General features: G+C 48.6%; 1 protein-coding gene across 2 annotated transcripts in view; it reads right to left on the minus strand.

Moving 5' to 3' along the window:
* RST1 (ARM repeat superfamily protein) overlaps positions 1–21,272 on the minus strand; it is a 230,421-nt gene that overhangs the window by 197,908 nt on the left and 11,241 nt on the right. For both annotated transcript variants that reach the window (XM_087378094.1, XM_087378093.1), the window contains exons 3-5: positions 18,420–18,503; positions 17,635–17,905; positions 14,559–14,824 (exon numbers count right to left, since the gene is read on the minus strand). In XM_087378094.1, the coding sequence (XP_087234220.1) occupies positions 14,559–14,824; positions 17,635–17,905; positions 18,420–18,503 (621 nt within the window). The remainder of the gene's footprint in view (positions 1–14,558; positions 14,825–17,634; positions 17,906–18,419; positions 18,504–21,272) is intronic.

Here is a 21,272-nt window from a genome sequence, read left to right on the forward strand (position 1 = left end):
GTATGCGAACACGCTTGATGAAGCAATTGCCATTCCCCTGAACTGTGAGGATGCCAAAGGAAACAGACCAAGTGGGTTTGTGCAGGTTGGGACTCGATATGAGTACCCAAAGAAAACTGGGTTTAAGAAGAAGTGGATTAGTAAAGGGAGTGCCTCACAGTCTAGTGGTCAAGCCAAGCAGGCGAAGCCAATTGAGACTCCTAAACCAAGTACCGCCATTAGAGTGAAAAGAAAAGTAACACCAATGGCAGCCCGGGCTTGGTCGAAGTCTTCTTTAAGCCCAGAGCAGAGAAAAAGCGAGGAGAGAAGGCTTGTGTTTTGGATGCCTTCAGCCTCATCAGTGGAAAGATTGTCCACGAAACAAGGATCATCGGATGGCTGAGATGGTGATCTCAGAATGCGACGTGGAAATGGAGAGTCCCAGAGCAGAACAGACGCAGATTCAGCTAGCGGGATCTTCTCAAAGGTCAGTACCTGTTTTGTTATGTGTGTCTGTTGCTAAGCTAGTAAACAGTGTACCTAATAATATCCTATCAAAGCCCACAGCAACAGGATATACAGCCTTTAACGATACAGAGTTAATGAAGATGAAGGGACAAGTAGCCAACCATGATGTCATTGTGTTGTTTGACTCAGCGTCAACGCACAATGTAGTTAACTCCGAGCTTGTAAAGAGGCTGAAATTAAAGACTAGCCCATCTGACTATGCATACACAGTCAGAATGGCAGACGGAAGTTCAACTGAAGTATGGGACCAAAGGGTTACCCAGTTGAAACTTCGAATTCAGGATTATGCTGAGAAGCTTGATTTTGAAATGACAAAGCTTGCTCACGCAGACATAGCCTTAGGTAAGGCTTGGCATTCTAGGAAGAATCCAGCCATAGATTGAGAAAAGCACATTTATCAATTCAAGATGAATGATGTCTAGTATGTCTTGCGAGGTGAAAAAGATACGTCAAGAACCGTTGTTTTCTGTAATGGAAGTTTGAAAAGCTCAAGAAGAGTTTTTGTTTCTTTGTACAGCATCGGTAGAGCCGATTGATGGTCCTTCGGCTAGCACTGATGTTACCCAAAATAAAGAGATGGCCAAGTTGGCTGATCAAATAGCAGAGGAGTTCTCTTATTGTTTTAGGGATGAGTTACCTTATGGGTTACCTCCAAAGCAGAATGTTCAGCATAAGATTGAACTAATCCCGGGGGTAGAACCTGTAAATAGACCTCCCTATAGGTTAAGTTTTACCGAAGAAGCAGAGGTACGAAGACAACTTGAAGAATACCTCAAGCTGGGGCAGATTCAACCCAGTTTCTCACCTTTTGCTTTACCAATGATATTTTAAAAAAAAGAAAGATGATACTTTTCGCCTCTGTATAGATTACAGAGCATTTGAATAATATCATTGTTAAGCACATGTATCCGATGGCTCGGATCGATGATTTGTTAGATGCGTTACATGGGGCCATAATTTTCAGTAAGATAGATCTTAAATGTGGCTACCATTATTAGAGCCGAGGATGTGCATAAAACCGCTTTTAAAAGCAGGTTTGGACATTATGAGTTTTTTGGTAATGCCGTTTGGACTTACCAATGCTCCAACTACATTCGTCATGCTTATGAACGATTTACTACGCCCGTATATCGCAAAGTTTGTAGTAAATTATTGACGACATTCTTGTGTTCAGCAAAAATATTGCTGAGCATCACGAACACTTAAGAATAGTGTTCAATACTTTGAGGAAAGCCAGTCTTTATGTAAATAAAAAGAAAACTGTACGTTGTTTGGTAAGACTTGAATATTTAGGATTCATTATTACTCCTGAGGGGGTAGAAATGGATCCAAAGAAAGTGGCTGCGATACTGACTTGGCCTATCCCTCAGACTTTGACCGCTTTGCGATCATTCTTGGGATTTGTCTAATTAATCGAAGGCATATCAAAGGATATTCCGAAATAATATCGCCATTGACTGATCTGACCTTAGATAAAGTACCTTTTATATGGGGACAGAATCAACAGGAAAGTTTTAACACCATAAAACAAGCTGTGGTCTCAGGACCGGTGTTAAAAATAGTTGATCCCCAAAAACTGTTTTTCCTTGAAACCGATGCAAGTGGCATTGCGGTAGGAGCAGTTCTCCTCCAAGAGGGAAGGCCAATAGCCTTTGAAAGCAGGAAGCTTTCTCCCTCTCAATGAAATTGGCCAACTCATGAATTAGAGTTGTATGTTGTTATCCATGCTCTGAAAACATGGAGACATTATCAGAGTTTTATGTTGATGTTGATCATGATACTCTGAAACATTTTTGTAAACAACCTGACTTGAGAGGCCACCAAGCTAGGTGGACAAAACTCATGCAAGAGTTTAACTTGACGATTCAGTACTGAAGAGGGAAGGATAATAAAGTGGCTGATGCGTTGTCACACATTATGCATAATATGAGTTTCACGGTATTAGACAGAGCTCTAATGACCGAGATTAGAGAAACTCAAAAGGTGGATGAGTTTGTCCAGAGCCTTTGGCCTAAGGCTCATGTACTTAAACCCAGGGAAAAGAGTGACCTGGCATCCAGAAAAGGCTAAACTTATGCAAGATATACCATAAGAGATGGTATGCTGAAAAGAAATGGCAAGGTAGTAGTACCTCATCAGAGTAATTTCAGGCAAAGAGTCATTCAACAATGCCATGTGCGAGACATCCAAGAGTCAAGAAAACGTACGATCTCATGAAGCGAGATTTCTTTTGGCCGAAAATGAAAAAACATATTTATGAATATATGACACGTTGTTTTTCGGGTCAAGTAAGTAAGGTAGAGCGGGTGAAACCACCCGGACTTTTACAGCCTTTGAAAATACCACTAGGTAGGTGGGAGAGCATTTCCATGGACTTTATTGTAGGTCTGCCTACGACACAAGGTGGATATGATTCTATCCTTGTGATAGTTGATCGTCTTACCAAGATGGCTCACTTCATTCCAACTAAAGAGTCTGTTAGTGCCCAGCAAGTGGCGGATTTGTTTATTAAACATATATTTTGTTTGCATGGATTACCCAAATCCATGGTATTAGACAGGGATGTTAAATTTACCAGTCATTTTTGGACTACAGTGTTTGAGACACTAAGGACTAAGTTGGGAATGAGTAGAGGGGATCATCCAGAAACGGATGGTCAGACAGAAAGAATCAACCAAAATTTAGAGGATATGCTTAGAGCATATGTTTCATTGAGGCAACATACGTGGGACAAATGGTTGCCATTGTTAGAATTTGCCTACAATGATAGAAAACATTCCTCTACAAGGTTCAGTCCGTTTGAGCTGAACTATGGTTATAGACCAACAAATCCAACTACAGTTGAAGTACCTCAGAAAGTGCCTAGTGCCGCAAACTTTGTGGTTCAGATGCGGGAGATGCTAGCACTTGCGAGAGCTAACATCCGCCAAGCTATGGATAGAACTAAGGCGTATGCGCATGAAAACAGATCTCTTAGAGAATTTAAGGAAGGAGAAAAAGTTTTTCTCATAGTTCCTTCGCACTCTAAGTCTTTGACTGCACCTCGCCCTCGCCCCGCCTCCGCTCCACTCCGCCCCTCGCTGCTCCCTCGCCATCCCCCCGCTCCAACCCGCCCCCTCGCTGCTCCTTCACCCCCTCGCTTCACCCGCCCCGCCTCATTCCGCTCCCCCCGCCCCCCCCGCTTCACCCCTCCACCCCCGCCATTCCAACTGCACCCCCCCCCCCCGCCCTCCCCGCCCCTTCCGTACTCCCCGCATCCCGCAGCCTCCGCCCCGCCCTCCGCTTCGACCCCTCCGACCCTTCATTTCGCCTCGCCCGCCTCACCCCCAGGCTCCACCGCCGCTTCATCTCTTCTTGGGTGGCAGCCTGTTTTTCTTCATCGGAAGCTTGCAGTTAGTCTTGGCGGTATGGCGGCCCCCAGCCCGGATCCGGAGGCCCAGTCGGACCCTCCCTCTCCAGATGCCTACCGCGTTATCCTGACAGAGCAACAATCATCTCGTGTTCAGGAGGTAGCCAGTGACTTTGCTCGTACCTCTGTTTACGGTAGAGTCATTGGACACTCCCCCTCCAGGTCTACCATCAGGGACTGGCTCCAGTCCACTCTCTTGCTAGAGGATGGCCATATCGAGGAGGTGGCCCTTATGGGAAGGGGCATCTTCTGGCTCAAACTCTCCAGTGAGAAAGCTGCGAGCAATCTGATTGCCGGTTCCCCCACATCGGTGGATGGGAAGATCATCATGATAGTCCCGTGGTACCGAGGTTTCAGCGCAGCGGATTTCGATACTCGGTTCCGTATACCTCGCCACCCAGTGACACTAGTTTTTCCAGGGCTTGCTACTGAGCTGCGGCCGATTGTCAGGGACTTGGGCTCCCATTTTGGCTGGGTTATGCACGACACCTTTGCCGACGCGGTGACCACGGCAGGAGCTCCCCGAGTCCGTGTGGCTGTGGCGGATCCTGCGACTCTCCCTGCAGTGATCGAGATCGTTACAGGTGCCGGCAGTATCACCCAGAGCATGATAGTCACCGGACAGCCAGGTCAGTGCCTGCGGTGCCATGGCTTTGGGCACTTGGCGGCTGCTTGTCCACGCTTTGCCAGCTCGTCTCGACCCTCCCCGCCCCCGCCCCCTCCGCCCCCACCTCCCCCCCCCGGACAGCCACGTCAGGAGGAGCCGAGGCAGTCGGAGCCTGGGCCAGAGGTAGTGGGCGGTTGGACCGAGGTTCGAAGGAAAAGAGGAAAGTATAAGAAGACTTCGGATAAAGGCAAGGAGGCAGAGGTCACCATTCCTGCAGCAGCACTCCACAGACCTGACAGGCAGATGCCCCAGGGACCTGGGAGAGCCTCTTCTTCGACGGCAGCCCGCCCTCCACAGCCTCAGATCCTCCTCTCTCCCACCCCCCCGCCTTCTCCCCAGTTTCCCCAGTTTCCCCCCCCTTCGCCCGCCCCGCAGTTTCAGCCCCCGCCTCCTTTTCCTCAGTCCCCTCCCCCTCCCCCTCCCTCTCAGCCCCAGTTCCAGATGCATCCCCATCCCCCTCCCCCCCCTGCTCCCCTCGCCCCTCCTACAGAGTTAGCTGCACCGTCGCCTTCCCAGCCGAGTGCAGCCTCCGCTCCACCTCCTCCACCTTCTCCGCCAGTCGCCTCCGTGGAGCCCGAGTCGCCTATCCCGCAGCCTCCTCCCCCTCCTCCCCCGCTTGCAGGACACCCGGTGTCTGTACCACCAGTGGAGCAGGTTTCCCTTCCCGCTAGCCCCTCAGTGGCAGACTCAGCTGGGTCTCAGCTCCAGGAGAGAGAGCTCCCTCGAGACTTTTACAGATCTGGCCCCTGGGACTACCTGGATGTGGCCGACCTTGGGACCTTCCCGGCTTGTCTCGACATTAGTATCTTCATGCTCCGCAAAGGGGCGGATGGGAGGATTGGTGCCTTGGCTCCCAGGGATGGCCCTAGCTTCGCCTTCACGTTCCTCAGCGATGGCACCGAGACCTGGACAGACGACTCGGTGTGGGAGGCTCTTAGAGAGCAGACACACGCCCAGATTTGCTCCTGGATAGGCCCGTCCGGTGGGCAGCTCCTCGAGACTCAGTGGTCCGAGGGCGATGTGCGCTTGCGGTGGCGTTGCGCTGCCAAACGTTTCCGATTGATCGTGATCCTCAGACCCCCCCTGGCATGGCCTCTTCCCCAGGATGTCAGAGCTTGGTCCCAACAGAAACTCCGAACCTTCTACGGGATGACCGCTTCAGAGATCTCGAGCTGGCTCGAGAAAGCATTTGTTCATGGCACTAGAGGCCTCTCGCCTTTGCTGAAGGTGTTGAAGAACGGGCAGGACGACCCCGTCTCCCCTTCCAAACCTTCTCACAAGCGGCAGCGCCTCCACTCCGATCTGTCTGATTCTTCTTCGACTTCTTCTGCGAGCAGACAGCTGTTCGCAGCCCCCCATCCCTCTCCATGAGCCTACACCTCGTATCCTGGAATGTGAACGGGTTTCACTCTTCGAGTACCCGTGGTCCCAGGAAGCTCATTTTGCGTCAGGAACTTCAGCCTGCAGTGATTGGTCGATTGGATGTACTGCTGCTCCAGGAGCACAAGCTTTCTGCGGCTCATGCCCGTAGCTGCGGGAAGGTTCTCCCTGGACGCTCCTACACTTATTGGGAGCCTTCGATCGGCGCACAGGGGAGGAGCGGGGGGGTCTGTACCTCCGTGTGCGAGCAGTTAGCTCAGTCAGTTTTCGGTCACGGCACGTTGATCCCAGGCCGAGCCCTTTGGGTAGGCCTGAATTTGGAGGGATCCAAGATAGGAATCCTCAACATTTATGCTCCCACAGACCTCAGATGCAGAGCCACCTTCTGGAGGACACTTACAGGGATTCTTCCAGACATGGATTCCTGGATTGTTGGAGGAGACTTCAACAACCTGGAGACCTTGGAGGACCAGCAGGGTAGAGATCCGGAGTTCACAGGTATGGCTCAGGCAGAGCAGTCAGCTTGGGACTCTTTCATCTTCGCGACAGGAGGGAGGGACAGTTGGAGAGACCCGTCCTTCCGGTGTTGGCACGGGAGCCTGGACTTCTCTTGGGGCTTCCGCAGGGAAGGAGGCAGACTCCTGGAGCGGCTTGATAGGTTTTATGTCAGTGATTGGGCCATCAGCAGAGGTGGCCAGGCGGGCATTGTTCCAGGGACGACACTATCCGACCATGCGCCTGTGCTCCTCTCATTAGATTCGGCAGCCCAGACTCTCCCCCCCCGATCATGCAGGATTCCCGATTCCATCTTCTCGAGGGTGGACGTCCGTAGCAGCATTTGCAGTCTTTGGGACAGAGACTGGGGGGAGGGCATGGATCTGGTAGACTCGGTAGCGCAGGCTCTGCAGGAGTCCAGCCAGATCTGCCAGCTCGCAGCCCTACAGGTTCGACAGGATTGGTGGGGCAGAGAGAGAGCTCTTCGGAGGGACCTCGCCTCCATTCAGCGACTTCAGCAGTCTTCCCCGGGCTCGGAGGAGCTTCGGATCCAGGCCCTTCGAGCCAGAGCCCTCTTGGAGGAGACCCTCCAGCGTCGCTCCGAGTTCTCCTATCACGCCTCTCTCTCCTTCTGGGCCCGGAAGGGTGACCGGATGTGCAGGGAGTTCTTCAGGACACACGGCCAGAGAGCTGCAGGTGATCAGTTACGGAGTCTCAGGACAGCGGATGGTCACTTTGTTACGGACCCGGGGGAGGTCCTAGGGTTGGCCACTGACTTCTACAGGACCCTCTTCCAGCAGGAGCCACTTGCCCCTCGTGCTAGTCGTGACCGTGAGGAGGTGTGGAGGCACATTCCATCCCTGGTCCAGCCCAGCATGCAGGCGACGTTGTTGGCGCCGTTCACCGCGGATGAGATGTTGGAGGCCTTGATGGCTATTGATGGGCAGAAATGCCCAGGTGAGGATGGGCTATCCCGAGCTTTCTTCACCTCCTTCTGGGACCAGATCCATCAGCCCCTCCTTGCAGCTCTGCAGGGGATTTTCAGCAGCGGTCAGATGCCAGAGAGCCTTTCCTCGGGACTGATTTGCCTCATCCCGAAGGGAGGAGATAGACAGGAGATCCGCCAGTGGCGTCCGATCACTCTCCTTACCACTGCCTACAAAATCCTCGCCAAGATGATCAGTGCCAGAGTTCGACCTCTACTCCCAGACCTCGTCCATGACACTCAGACAGGCTTTGTCCAGGATCGCAGTATCCTGGATAATGTCTTCACCTTTTCAGAGGCGGCGGAGTGGGCTCAGTACAGCGGTTCACACCTTGCCATTTTACTTCTCGACTTCGAGAAGGCCTACGATCGCGTGGATTGGTCCTTTTTGGAGGGGACTCTGGAGCGGCTAGGTTTCCCGGCAGGCTGGATTCAGGGTATCTCAGCTTTGTACAGGACAGCGTCTAGCAGAGTCATCATTGGAGGCAGGATGGGGGAGCGTTTCAGCTTGGAGAGATCAGTACGTCAGGGCTGTCCCCTGGCTCCTTATCTGTTTCTCTTCTTCGCCGAGGCCATGACTTACTACCTTCGGGCGAGGTCCACAGGGCTCAGGGGTGTTCGCCTTCCACTCCGGGAGGACACGGAGCTTCTGGACTCAGAGTACGCAGATGATACAGCCCTTTATGTCCAGGACGATGAGAGGATGCTAGAGAGGGTGCGGATGGCCCTGGAGGTTTTCTGCTCGGCCGCTGGTGCGAAAATCAACTGGAACAAATCAGTTGGTTTTCTCACAGACCCGGGGGCGTGTTCTCAGTGGGGGCGATTCCTGGGCTTCAGATGGATTCCACGTGGACAGACAGCTAGATACCTTGGCTTCCAGGTTGGCCTAGACATTACGCCAGCTCAGCAGTTTCTCCCGGTGCTAGATTCCATCCGACGGAAGCTGGCTTTCTGGAGCACTGCTAAGCTGTCCCTTGCAGGTCGTGCTTTAGTAGTTAACCAGGTCCTTCTAGCCACGGCTTGGTATGTGGCTTCCTGTTGGTGCTTCTCGAGATCCAGCGTGGCACAGCTCAGGAGGTTGGTTCGGAACTTTCTTTGGTCTGGGGAGGATGGGCAGAGAGATACCAGAGCCAGGGTTGCTTGGCAGACAGTCATTCTTCCGCAGGCGGAGGGGGGTCTGGGGGTCATTGATCCAGAGCTTCAGAGTCAGGCCTTGTTAGGCAAGCTTATCATCCGCGGTTTGACCCCAGGGGGGCAGACGTGGAAGATGTTACTTCAGCAGGGAGTCGGCTCTTGTGTCCCGCGCCGAGGTGGAGAGTGGCTACCGTCCTTCAGGTGGATCTTCACTTCCGCCCCGCTCACTCAGCCCCGCTCCCCACTCGTTCGTAGCCTCCTCATGGTTTGGAGGCGGCTCCGTCTCAGTCTCATTCAGTCCCAGCCCAGCTGTCAGGAGGAGATCGATCGCCAGCCGCTCGTCTGGAATGGGCAGGTCAGAGACGCCGAGGGCCTTCAGTTGGGGGAGAGATCACATATCAGGTGGGACGGCTGGATGAGGGGGCCAGCCCGGTCCCTTCGAGTTTGGAGGGATACGTACAGACATCTGGAGATGGCCGATCTTGCAGACGCAGCGGGAGGTGCACGCGGAGTCCAGGCGAGACGCACGGAGATCGACGGTGCGATCCCAGCCGCTTGGTTGGCCCCACCTGAGCCTCAGGTCCTCATGCCTGGAGACACCCACTGGCTGGGACAGTTCACCCCCCGTGGCATCCCACTGGTGGTCGCAGGACGTTTGGATGACTCCTCTATCGCCTTCTTCGCGGTTTCAGGGGACGGACGACTCAGGAGAGAGGATGCGCTCATCGACCCCCTACTCCCGTGGCAGAGGGTTAGGGTCGTAGGCCTTCTGGGGAAGGTCTGGCATACCGACCCCAGTATCAAGCAGGACCAGTTGCAGCTTTGGCGTCTTTGGCTCTGGGAGGGGCGGGCCTTGTCAGAGCTTGAGTGGGACCCAGGAGAGTGGTGGTGGCCAGAGATTGTGACAGGACAGGGGCCGACTTCCTTCTTCGCTTACAGCACGACTTTGGGCAGGCGAGTTCTCGGGAGGATGCAGAGCCGCCCCCCCACCCAGCGTCCTAGCTGGTACGCACAGGGTATTTCCAGGTTCTTTTTGCAGGCTTTCTGGAAGGCCTTGTGGGAGAGCTGGCGGCCGCGGAAGATCTCATACTTCCTGTGGCTTCTTACCCACAAAGGTCTTCCAGTGGGGAGCTGGTTGAGGCAGATAGGCCAGGACGGTTGCTGTCAGATTTGCCATGCGGATGAGGAGTCACCAAAACACTGCCTGTGGAGCTGCACGCGCGCCCAGGAAGTGTGGAGGTGGACTTTCGGGCTTCTTACTCGTGCAGCACCAGAGATAGGAGTGATCACTTGGGGCGCGTTCTGTTGGTGCAGCACCGCACCTGGTCTTCATCACTTGTTCGAGGCATGCCAGCAGGACCCCACTTTCCTTATCACACAGGGGACGTGGGGGCCGCTCGAGGGTATCCCACAGCACCTAGCAGAGGCTGATACAGGAGTTCGGGAGAGGCAGCCAGTCTGGGAGATTATCAGCAGCATTACAGGATGGCACATCTGGACCTCGCGCTGCGCGCAGATCCTCGGTGGCACCTCCTTATCGACTGCCCAGATCATGGCGGAGATTTGGAGTGAGATTATTCATACCCTCAGAGGCCAGTGGGACCAGATTCAGGGAGACTCCCGGGCTGGTCAGGAGAAGCGGAGACGCTTCCTCCAGGCTTGGGATACACAGAGCCTCTTCTTCGAGCAGACTACGCAGGGCCTTCGGTGGCACTACTCACCACCCCGATGGCTGTTCATTCACACTCAGCATATTCCTCCGTGAGAGTATGATTTATTATGCTACCTTTTGGGCTGCGTCCGGTTTGTGAACGCAGCCCGTCAGCTATAAGCTGACCTCTTGTATCTTGTTCTCGAAGTAATATAATTAGAACTGTTTTTTCGGCAAAAAAAATAAGTCTTTGACTGCAGGAGAGTGTCCTAAGTTATCACCCCGATATTGTGGGCCGTGGTTAATTCTAAAAAGAATAGGCAAGGTGGCCTATAAATTAGAATTATCACAGGGTTGTAAGGTGCACCCAATGTTTCATGTTTCTCGTTTAAAGAAAATTTTGCATACATGTGAATCACTAATCGAGGGTGTTGTTTTGTTTCAGGAGATAGAGGATAATGCAGGACGCAAACCAACAAGAATCCTGGACCGAGGAACAATGCAAGTACGCAACCGGAAGATACCCACGGTGTTGGTTGCATGGCATGGTTTACCTCTATCAGAAGCTACCTGGGAATCCGTATACCAATTACGAAGAGTGTTCCCAGACTTTATCATCGAGGATGCTGATGCCTGAAGAGGAAAGGAATGTTACACTCAAGTTGAGGTATTATGATCTCGGAAGGGTCAGTGGACATTTTCCTTTAAAGGATCAATGTTTGTATTATATTTGTTTGGGCTTCATGTAAATTATCAAAAGGAATCAAGGTCAAGGTCCTTAGTGAGGGTGACATGGCACAAGACTAGGTGGATCTAAGGTTAAGGGGTCTAAATGCATTAAATGTGCCAAGGGGCAAATGATTTAAATGATATCCCAAGAGAGGGGTAAATGATGCATTTAGGAGATTTGCTGGATGGAACATAGTCATGCCTATGCCCGTGATTTGCAGAAAAAGTTTGGCGTTAATAGTTTAGTCGTTTCATACTTGGTGGGTGGAGAGAGTCACGAGCCAGGAGATCCAAGATTCAGCTCCACCTCTCAACGGTGATCCAAGCTCTCATGTAAGGACAGCGTTTAGGAGACAACGGCCAACATCACTCCCTACAACATTTGGGTTGCACATTGCATCCTAGGGATGGAGGCACAACACGCTTGTTTAGCCGCTGCCATCTTGTCAACATTTGGCTTGGTATTATCCATACCTTGCATACCATTTGGGAGTAAAGTACAAAGGGTCAAGGAGACTACCGAAAGGCAAGAATGCTTCTACAAGGTTTGGCCTGTAGGTATTTTTACATATTCGTGGAACAAGGAACAATGGTTGTATAGTCCACTACACTAGTTGTTGACACCTGCTTCCACGGTGTTAGAAACATGGTGTGAGTGAGAGAGAGAGAGAGAGAGATAGGCTAGGGAGTGAAGAAGTGGTACACAAATGTAGAATCCATGAAGGCTTTCATCCATTCATCATCATCACTAAATGAGACAAGTGAAGTACAAGCCTTATAGACTACACACACACCCATATGCACCAAGTGCATATGGGATAAGTCTCATAGTGACACGTGGCACTCACACATGACTCACACAAAGACTAGTACTAGATCTCCTAGTACAACAAACCAACACATCACATCAACACACTCTTTGGCTATGATATCTCCAACACTATACCAGCCTTCGGAACCCCAATGGGTGGTAAACCACAACTATCTCTGAACGCACCGTCAATTACAGCCACTTAGCTTCCAATTAATCACACCACATCAATTAGCATAAAAGAAAGTACAGGGAAGGCTAGAATGCCCCTGCTCAATAATCACACAGCGACACCAATTGGCCCCACACACTTGGCGCCCCTTGCGGTATTTCTTTATTCTTCTTTAGTGAAAAGCAATAGCAAACTTACAACCAGGGCGCACCCTGAACCATTCCCACTAGCTACCACTGTTCACCGGCCCACACTAGGCACACATTGCATCAAACTGGCAAATTGTGCATCCCAATTGCTAGAGCAAGGCATAGGCATCCTCTGACCTCAATAACCTGGTCTCAACCTGGGTTCACCCTCTGTAACTGTGTGATTGCAACAGACCCAGGAAATCTCGTAGAGAATCTCAAAACAGAGAACTGCAAATCAATCCAACAGTGAAAACAAAGAGAAACTGGGCTGGAAATCCGGGATTGTGCACCCACAGCACGGCCTGCAACCAAAAACGCCTGTTCCTCACAAGAACAGGTCTCCGAGATATACAGAACCCTGCAAAAAACCTCAAAACAGAGTTTCACAGCCTGAAACCCTAATTCGCAGCAAGAAAAACCAGTCTCGGGCTGCGTGCAAGCACCGGATGCCTGCAACAGGGTCCGAATAGGCTGTACGGTCTGTCTGTACGGTCCGTACACAGCCCCTGCAGCCTAGAGAAGGTCCGTACAATCTGTACGGACTGTTTGTCAGTCCGTACAGCCTATTAAATGCGCCGTACAGCAGCAAAACAGCACTAAGATGGGCTCCAGCAAGTCGCAGAAGGTGCTCCCAGGCTTGGATTGCGTGCAACGGGGCTGGAGGGCAAGGAAACAGAGAAAAACAGCAACAAAATAGCAACCAGCAGCCTCTAGAAGGTTTGGCACAGCAAGAAGGAGCAGGAGAAGATGCAAAAGTGGGAGAATTCTAGAACAAGCCCTTGATTTGAATGCCATCTGCCCTAAAGGAGGGGGAAAGGTGCTAAAAGTGAAGCTGGTGGGCTGCATGCCTGACATGTGACACATTAATGCCCCTAACCCCCTGTACCAAGGAAACGTTGGTTTCCTAGGGGCAACTTTTAAAGGCTCTAACCCCACTAACCAATGACAAACATTGGTATTGTCTAGGGGCAACCTTTTAATCTTTCTTAGCCTCTCTTCCCACGAGAAACTTGGGAATCTATCTGGGGGCAAACTTCCTAGCTCCGTCACACCCCTCCGCGAGGTCAAAGTGATGCCATGCCTTGATTCTAACTCGGCCTAGCCAGTGTGTCCAGTTAGATGTTAACACTAGGGGTTTTCAGGAACTCACCGCTCCTCTAGGCCAGTCCCCCATGGCTAAACTGATTACAAACTTAGTCATAGCTTATTTGCTTACAAAATTCACGCCCCCGTGACAAACACCCCCCTTCAGAGCAAAGAGTGCCAGACCCAACACGCAAGGAGTAGACCGATCCCCCCTCCACCGCAATACTACAAAGAGCAAGTCCAACTATCCAACACCTCCCCTATGATAGCGACTTCTCAGTCAACTTGCGACCGGCAAGGACAAACCATCACTCGTCACCCCCCCTTACTCTAAACTGGGTGATCAATGAAATCAAACCAAAGTAAAAGAAAATACATTCATTTTTGGGGGACAACCCAAGGCAGAGTACCTCCTATCGACTCCAAATACATTCGTTTTAGAGGGACAACTCAAGGCTGAGCACCTTTATTGACTCAACACAAAAACACATAAAGCTAAGCATCATCTACCACCTCGAGGCGAAATGAGAGCAGCTAGCTATGGAGATAGTGGAGAAGTAGAAACGAAGGCCAGGTGAGGGAGAACTGAGGCGGCTGTGCAAAAACCCTAATCGGGTAGGAGCGGCTAAAAGGAGGCAGCTAGAGATGAATTAGGGTTAGGGAGATGCAACCGGGGATACAATCTCACTATCTCATATTACATTACTATGGTCTTTGCGGCCACTAGGATCTATCTGGAGATCTTCGCAGCAACTAGGATTTATTGGCCATCAGGTCATGTCTTGCTTGTGTGACATCTCATTAAGGGGTTGTGTTAAGACTTCATGAGGTGATTAGGAGCCAGGTCGTGTTAAATTGTTAGGATTTTTTCATTTCTGGCATGCCGAATGGTCAAAAAGAAATTCTGTAGCAGTTAAGCATAGAATGACTAGAAAGAAATCCAGTGGTGACATCCACAGTGCTGCATCAACTTTCTAGGATTAACTTTTTATAATTAAAGCAAGTAATCAACTGACAATAGATACAAAATATCAAAACTGAGATCTTAAATTACAATGTCGAGTGTAGGCAATTTATCACAACCTAATGCAAACTGCCTAGCTGTGCTATGGAAAATATCACAATGAAACCTCAAACTGAAAATGGGTGCGAAAACAAAACACTGTCAAACACGATTCTGCTCATCATGAGCACCTTCATTCATGAGCTGAGCATTGTTGATTGCATTCCTTGATGTTGAAACAAAGATGCTATCCAGTTATGAACATCTGGGCAGATAGAACTTTTACGAATTACAAGACTGCTAGCATTAAAAGCACATGTTAGAAGAAAGTACCGTACATCAAACCATATAAGCTGTAAAAGTTTATGCATGGAAGCTGCCAGCTGCCAATTCATCGAAGCTACATAAACCTCAGATGATTGCAAAGAAATATCAGCCTCATTTCGGGTACAGTAAATCTTAAGCAATTCCTCCAAATCTTGTAACAAGCTTGTTGCAGTTTGTTGGAGAAGGGCGCAAGATGATGGCATCACATTGACTATTGGGAAAACCCACAAAAGAGCAGAAGGAAAGGTAAGGATGCTCCCATTCAGAACATCATTCCCTGTAAATCAAAAACATAGATTATTATGATGGGTAAAACTCTGAGTATTTTGCAAATGATTGGACTCAGTTTATCAGGGCCTTCAAGCTCCAAAAACAAGACAACAAAGAGATTGACACACAATGATTCATACAGCAATTCGTTTTGCAACCAGACATGGTGGTCAATGCAGTATTTCAGTATAACCTATCAGGAGATCAAAGCATCAAGAATAACTTTATATACAAGATTTATGGTGCCCAAATGGAGCAAACCTTAAAAACTTATTTACGAAGCAGGACAAATTAAAATGATCGGTTTTTTTCCTTCATAAAGTGAACTTCTATCAAGCATGACCAAAATACATAGAACAAAGATAAAATCCTGTGAAAACTTCATAGAAAATCATGCAAACAAATTAGGTTGTCGAAACCTATTTGGAGAGTTGGATGTACCATGTAGGACCTGTGGCTGTATGAGTGAAAATTAAATACCTATTATCCCACTCTCATGAAAGGTGATTGAAAGGTAAAAGTCTAAGTCCCATCTAAGACCTCTGTGCATCTGGATCTCCAGATCTCCCATGTTGGAGAAATAATGTGTTGGTGTGTTGTGTGATGTGTTGTACTAGGAGATCTAGTAGTGGTTTGATGTGTGAGTGCCACGTGTCACCGTGGGACTTATCACCGCCTCCTCTATCCATCTCTTTTTAGACTGCCGACCTACAGCTCGTATCTCGCCGCTCCCTTTCTCTTTATGTTGTTGACCATGGTATCAGGTCGTCACTCAGTCATTTCTACTAACGAGCTACAGTTCACATTGAAAAGCTAAGCAGTCGCGATTGAAACGCTGCTGGTCAGGATTCCTCTACTTGCCACATCATCGAAGACACGTGGCACTCTAACAGTGACATGTCATTGCCATGTCAGCACACGTGGCTCACTTACCACATCAGCAAGGCAACCCTGTTGCCACATCATCTTCTAAGTTGGCAAGTGCCACATCATAGATTGACCCCGCAGTGCCACGTCATCTGGCACCGACTATGTGCCACATCAGCATGTTTGCCATGTAAGCATATCCTGCCATGTCAGTAAGTACATGTCTCATGCATGCCACATCATTGGCCACATGTCACTTACCAGTGACACCTCAGCTGCCACCTCACTACCCATGTGGCATTGCCATGTCATCTGCACAGTCAGAAGCCACATCAATAGTGTCTCCTCAGTGCACCGTGCCACATAGGCACACTTTTGCATTTCGCATACGACCACCCACTGCCACATCACCCTACATGCCACCTCATCATTTTGATCTCCCTCTTTTAGGCTTCAGCCCCGAGGACCGAGAGAAAAAGGGGAGAGTCTCTTGTGCTAGCACCGTGGGAGCCATGTCCTAACTAGGTGAAAGGACAGGCTGCGACTATGACTATGAAGTCGATCTCTAGCGAGAAGCGGGGAGGGGGGGGGGGGATCAAGGCTGCAGGGGGGAAGGGATGACTAGGGAGAGGGTGGTAAGGGTGATCACCAGATGGGCTGCTAGGGCCACCTCTACAAGCTTAATAAGTAGAATCCTTCAATCCCCTATCATGCCAATGATCATGGACCTTCAGCACGTTTATCCTCCCGCCCCTCGATATTGGATCTACAAGCATAAGAACCTTGTTCATCACATGAGTTGTGGCCTTGGGCCTCAATTCCACCCCTGTGGTAACCTTCTTGACTTTCCTTGCAACAAGATGATCCCAGTCTTGCTACTCCATAAAGGATAGGTGGTCCCAATCAGTTTACCCCCTCATTAGAAATGGGGTCGGCATGCGAGAAGCCATAGCCAGTGAAAGATAACTAGAAATAGAACTGAACTCGAAAAGAATGTACAAAACAGATCAGAACGGCAATCAACTGAAACCGGAGTCTCCTTCCTTCTCACAAATGTGCTCCTTGATTTAAATGCTGGAGAAAGATCAAGGACATAAAACCCTAGGATCTCATACCATGGCAGATATAAATGCAGCGAATTGAAGCAGAACCCTGCAGCAAAATACTAGTAAAGAAAGTTCACAACTCACTCCAACCTTTCACTCACAAAGTGCACAACAAGGTACCATCCCAAACTGGAATAGAACAGCCAAAATCTCTCATAGAAGAAAACTCTGCCAAATGTGGGCAAAGTGCACAAGAATGTGCTGGGCAAACCTTTGGCCAAAGGGAGGATGAAGACTGAGAGAACACTAAAGATCTAAGAACTGGACTCCTCTGCTCCTGTTTGCTTTGCGTAGAGACTTGAGTGGGATCTGGAGGAGTGCCATAAAAGGCCACTTTATAGGCCAGGAGAGGCAATCTGCCCCCTTTCCCCAGACTGACTGAGGATCGAGTCAAATCCAACACAAGATGCATGTCCAGGGTCTGTTATAACCCGACTGTCTCCACCAGCAGATCTGGGCAGAACTCACCCCCAAAAGGTGCCTATAAATATGTTGCGTCTGCCAAAAGACTTGCTGCCATTTGATAGCCCTAGGTACTAATACACAGACCTCAACTGAGACCCTCATCATCATGCACCTATGTCTTCCTCATGGGGGCTCATAGGTGGCGAAGTTACTTCCAACAAAAGCACCAAAAGAGAAATTCCGCACTCCCCGAAGGCTAGTCACCTAACAAAACTCAAGATTATCAAAATTCATATACTTGATCTTGTAGCGTCTACAAACTGTATAGGCTTCATGTTCACAGTAACATTGTAATTGCAAAACCTCCACAGTCTAGTATTTCTTCTAACTACGTTTAAGATTATAATGCAGATTGTGGGGTTTAAAGCAAGAGATATACCTTTTAAATCTCTTGTTTTAAACAAGCTTCTTGCCAAACTGAGAAGTGTCAACTGTTCTTCCTTTGAGTCTGTCATTGCTAGCATGTGGGCCAAGGATATCATTTTCAGATTCTTAAATGCAGTATCTTGCACATATAATTCCTGCAAGTCCACAATTCGCCTTAAAAGATCAAGAACAGGCGATGAGGGGAATCTACGTCTTTTAAGTTCATAATAGACTTCATCCAATGATGTCGAGATCTGTATTATAGTCTGCTCAAAATCAACAACCTGTGCCAAAAACAGTATCGGTTAGGCTAGCCCTGTCCCTAGGCACCAGCAACACACTTGTAAACTGTTGGATGTCTAGTGGAAAAACAAGTTTCAAAAGCAAAAACAGCAAACAGACATTACATGATATAACGAAAAGAAGAAAAATCAAATAAACAACCTCTAGAAAAGCCTCCAAAGATTTTGAATTATGTATCTCTGTACAAACACACATACACATGTGCATACATCTATATAGCACATACATACATATGTACATAAATATAGATACATACATAAATAAACACACGTGTATATACATACATGCGTACATATGTATATGCGTATATGTATATGTATATGTATATGTATACGTATACGTATACGTATATGTATACGTATACGTATACGTATAGTATACGTATACATATATACACACAGAAATATAGATGCACACATGTGCACACACACACACATCTATTCATATACTTAGTAGACTAAGCAAGTCAAACCAGGAAAGGGTGCTCCACATCACCTTTGCCTGAGCAATTGCTTGCTTCGCCAATCCCTCAAGTGCATCCACCAGCTCCCGTAATGCTATAAGGCTCATATCAACTTCCTGAAGCAATGAGTACTCTTTCAGAGATATACATGGGAGCCATACCTCCTATATTACACCTAAAATAGTAAAAAATATGTTAATAATTTCAGAGCAGCTGCCTTCTGTATACCTGGTAAAGATAGAGTCTTCCTTCACATACGGAGATAGCTTGTTTCAATTACAGATCCCAATGAAGAGAATTACCACGATTCTTAAGAACAAATTAAATAATGTGGGACTTTTCATTGTTATGTGCATCATATAATTTTTCAAAATGCTGAAAATCGCTTAAATTGTTCTATATTTAGAGAAATAATGTTGATGAGAGAATAAGTCTCTACAATAGTCAAAAACTCATGGAATCTCAAATAGAAACCATGTGAGGAATGCTTATCTCACATGGTTTCTATCTAGTTCAAAGGAGAAAAGTGAGCCCAAACAAAGCCACATTTAAGTTATCCCTCCAACTTTGTCTAGGGAAGGGTCCATGCATATGAGTCACCTAACATAGCAAAATTAAAGTTGGATAGCAAAACACTGCAAAGATTATAGATTAGGTCCCATTGCATGCAAAAATATCCTCATACAAAGATCTTTAGAAATAAAACTTCTATGGTTGCACTAAGGCTTGATTGAAAGGAAGAGTGTCTCTAGAAGTGATATAGAAATCGTGCTTGTCACATGCATGATGGAGACGGGGGCGGAGAACAAAGAGTGGAGAGAGCAAAAACATGAAGATCCACAAATTGTAGTTATTAGATTTAAGAATAGACAAGTAATTGTGGTCAGGGGGAAACCTTAATTATTACATTGGCACAACCTTAAGATACCAATATTTCCAACAACCCCCATTAGTGACAATGTCATGATGTACAAGGTGTGATCTCATTGTACCAAAACGAAAGTAACCCCAAAGCTTTGCAAAAAGCTTCAAACTTTTCTCTTAGTAGACCCTATGTAAAAATATCTATGCATTCTGATGCATACAACAATAGATCTCTCCTGCATCTGATCTCTCTCTTGGACATGGACACGATACATGACTTTATCACTTACATTGCTCTAGACCGATGGCCTTCCTGAAGTAGATTCACATGTTTTCCACACGAGCAGGGTTCCAAAGTAGTTGACAACCTCATGGGGTCCCCTGCCTTCGCTCCTCACATCACTAACTTCTCTATTTCCCCAACACCACCCAAAGCTGAAAATACTTGCCTTTTCTTTAGGATATCCATCCCCTCCCCACATGACACACACCATGACACCATCTCCACATACCACATACCATGACATCCATTTTGACTACAACCTATCCCCTGAGCATGCCGCACATCTTTCTAACCTTCTCACAAATTTCAAGGAAATTCCACGCCTAGAAGATCGAGCCACTCTACCACACACCCCACATAGGAAGCACGACACCTACCACGACATACACTTTGATCACAGCCTCTCACCAGCCTACTTTGGACGCCTAAACAGACTCCTAACCTACATCGATCACATACCACTCATAGAGGACCGAGCTGCCCTGATTAGTCGCACACTCCACGAGGCTACCCTCCAAATCTTTCCCCACATCACACGGTCCACTAGACCACCACCTCTTCGTTCTGTACCCTGCAACAACTGGTACGATGCGGAGTGCAAGGCTTATCGCCGACAGCTCCGAAACCAGATGTCACCTCTCGAACACACCAGACACGGTACGCAAACACCGACGTCTCGTACGTCGGAAGAAGCAAGCATTTCTTCGTCGAAATAAGGAGGAGCTACTGAACATCTTGTACAGCAACAACTCTAAGGATTTTTTGCGGAGATTCCTTAAGCGTAGGTCTCCATCACCCCTCACCGACACGAGAGTCTGACGCATGTAGGCGGGATCATCATCAGGATTCTTCTTTATGCAGATGACGTGGCACTCTTGTCGTCCACACCAGAGGGGCTCCAGCGACACCTGGATGCACTGCAGGCTTTTTGTTTATCCCATGATTTGGAGGCCAGGGTGTTGCCTCCATAAAGCCGGGTATGTTCATCTCTACCCCTTATTGTTTTCTGCCCCCTTGTCCCCTCAAATCGGGGGCTCATAGGTGGGGCAGTGACATTCTAACAACCTTGCCCCACCTCATGTACACTATTCACTACCAGTCATTGCAGACACATAGCTCTGAAGCTACATAATGGCCGAGCCAAAGATGTGATGAGGGGCTATGTACTCTTGGATCATGTAGGATCGTGCAAGGTTAGACAACAAGGTACTTAGGCTGCCAAGTGAGCATTAACAGTTTAGCAGAGCAGCAAATTGCCCCTCCGCTAGAGAGCGTGTGGCGCAAGCTCTTGTACTAGAGCTCAGCCAAACTCTCCTTAGCAAGGGCTCCCATTTGGCCATGGTCTAGAATATCACCTCATATTGGTGTTTTCGCAAAGGATACATGGGACAGCTCAGGTGCTTGGTGTGCAACTGGTTCTAATGGCACGAGCAACACTAGAGCCAAGGTCACCTAATAGACGTTGATGCTGCCCCTGGTGGAGGGAGGATTTGGCATCATTGACCCAAAGATGCAAAGCATAGCCCTTATGGGCAAGCTAGTAGAGCGTGGACTCACCCCAAGCTCAGAGCCCTCCAATCTCTTACTTGAGAGAGGGCTTCTCAAGAACACCCATGTGCACGTGGCCAATGGCAATAGTGTAAGAAAACAATACAACGTCTGTGCTCAACAGATAACAGGATCTCGTATGCAAGAGAGAAAACCAGATAGTATGGAGAATCAAAAATTTGATTACTGT

This window comes from Dipteris shenzhenensis, chromosome 8 (assembly GCF_047967505.1).
Source record: "Dipteris shenzhenensis isolate YYH24624 ecotype China chromosome 8, Dip_SZ_1.0, whole genome shotgun sequence".
Lineage (NCBI taxonomy): Eukaryota > Viridiplantae > Streptophyta > Polypodiopsida > Gleicheniales > Dipteridaceae > Dipteris > Dipteris shenzhenensis.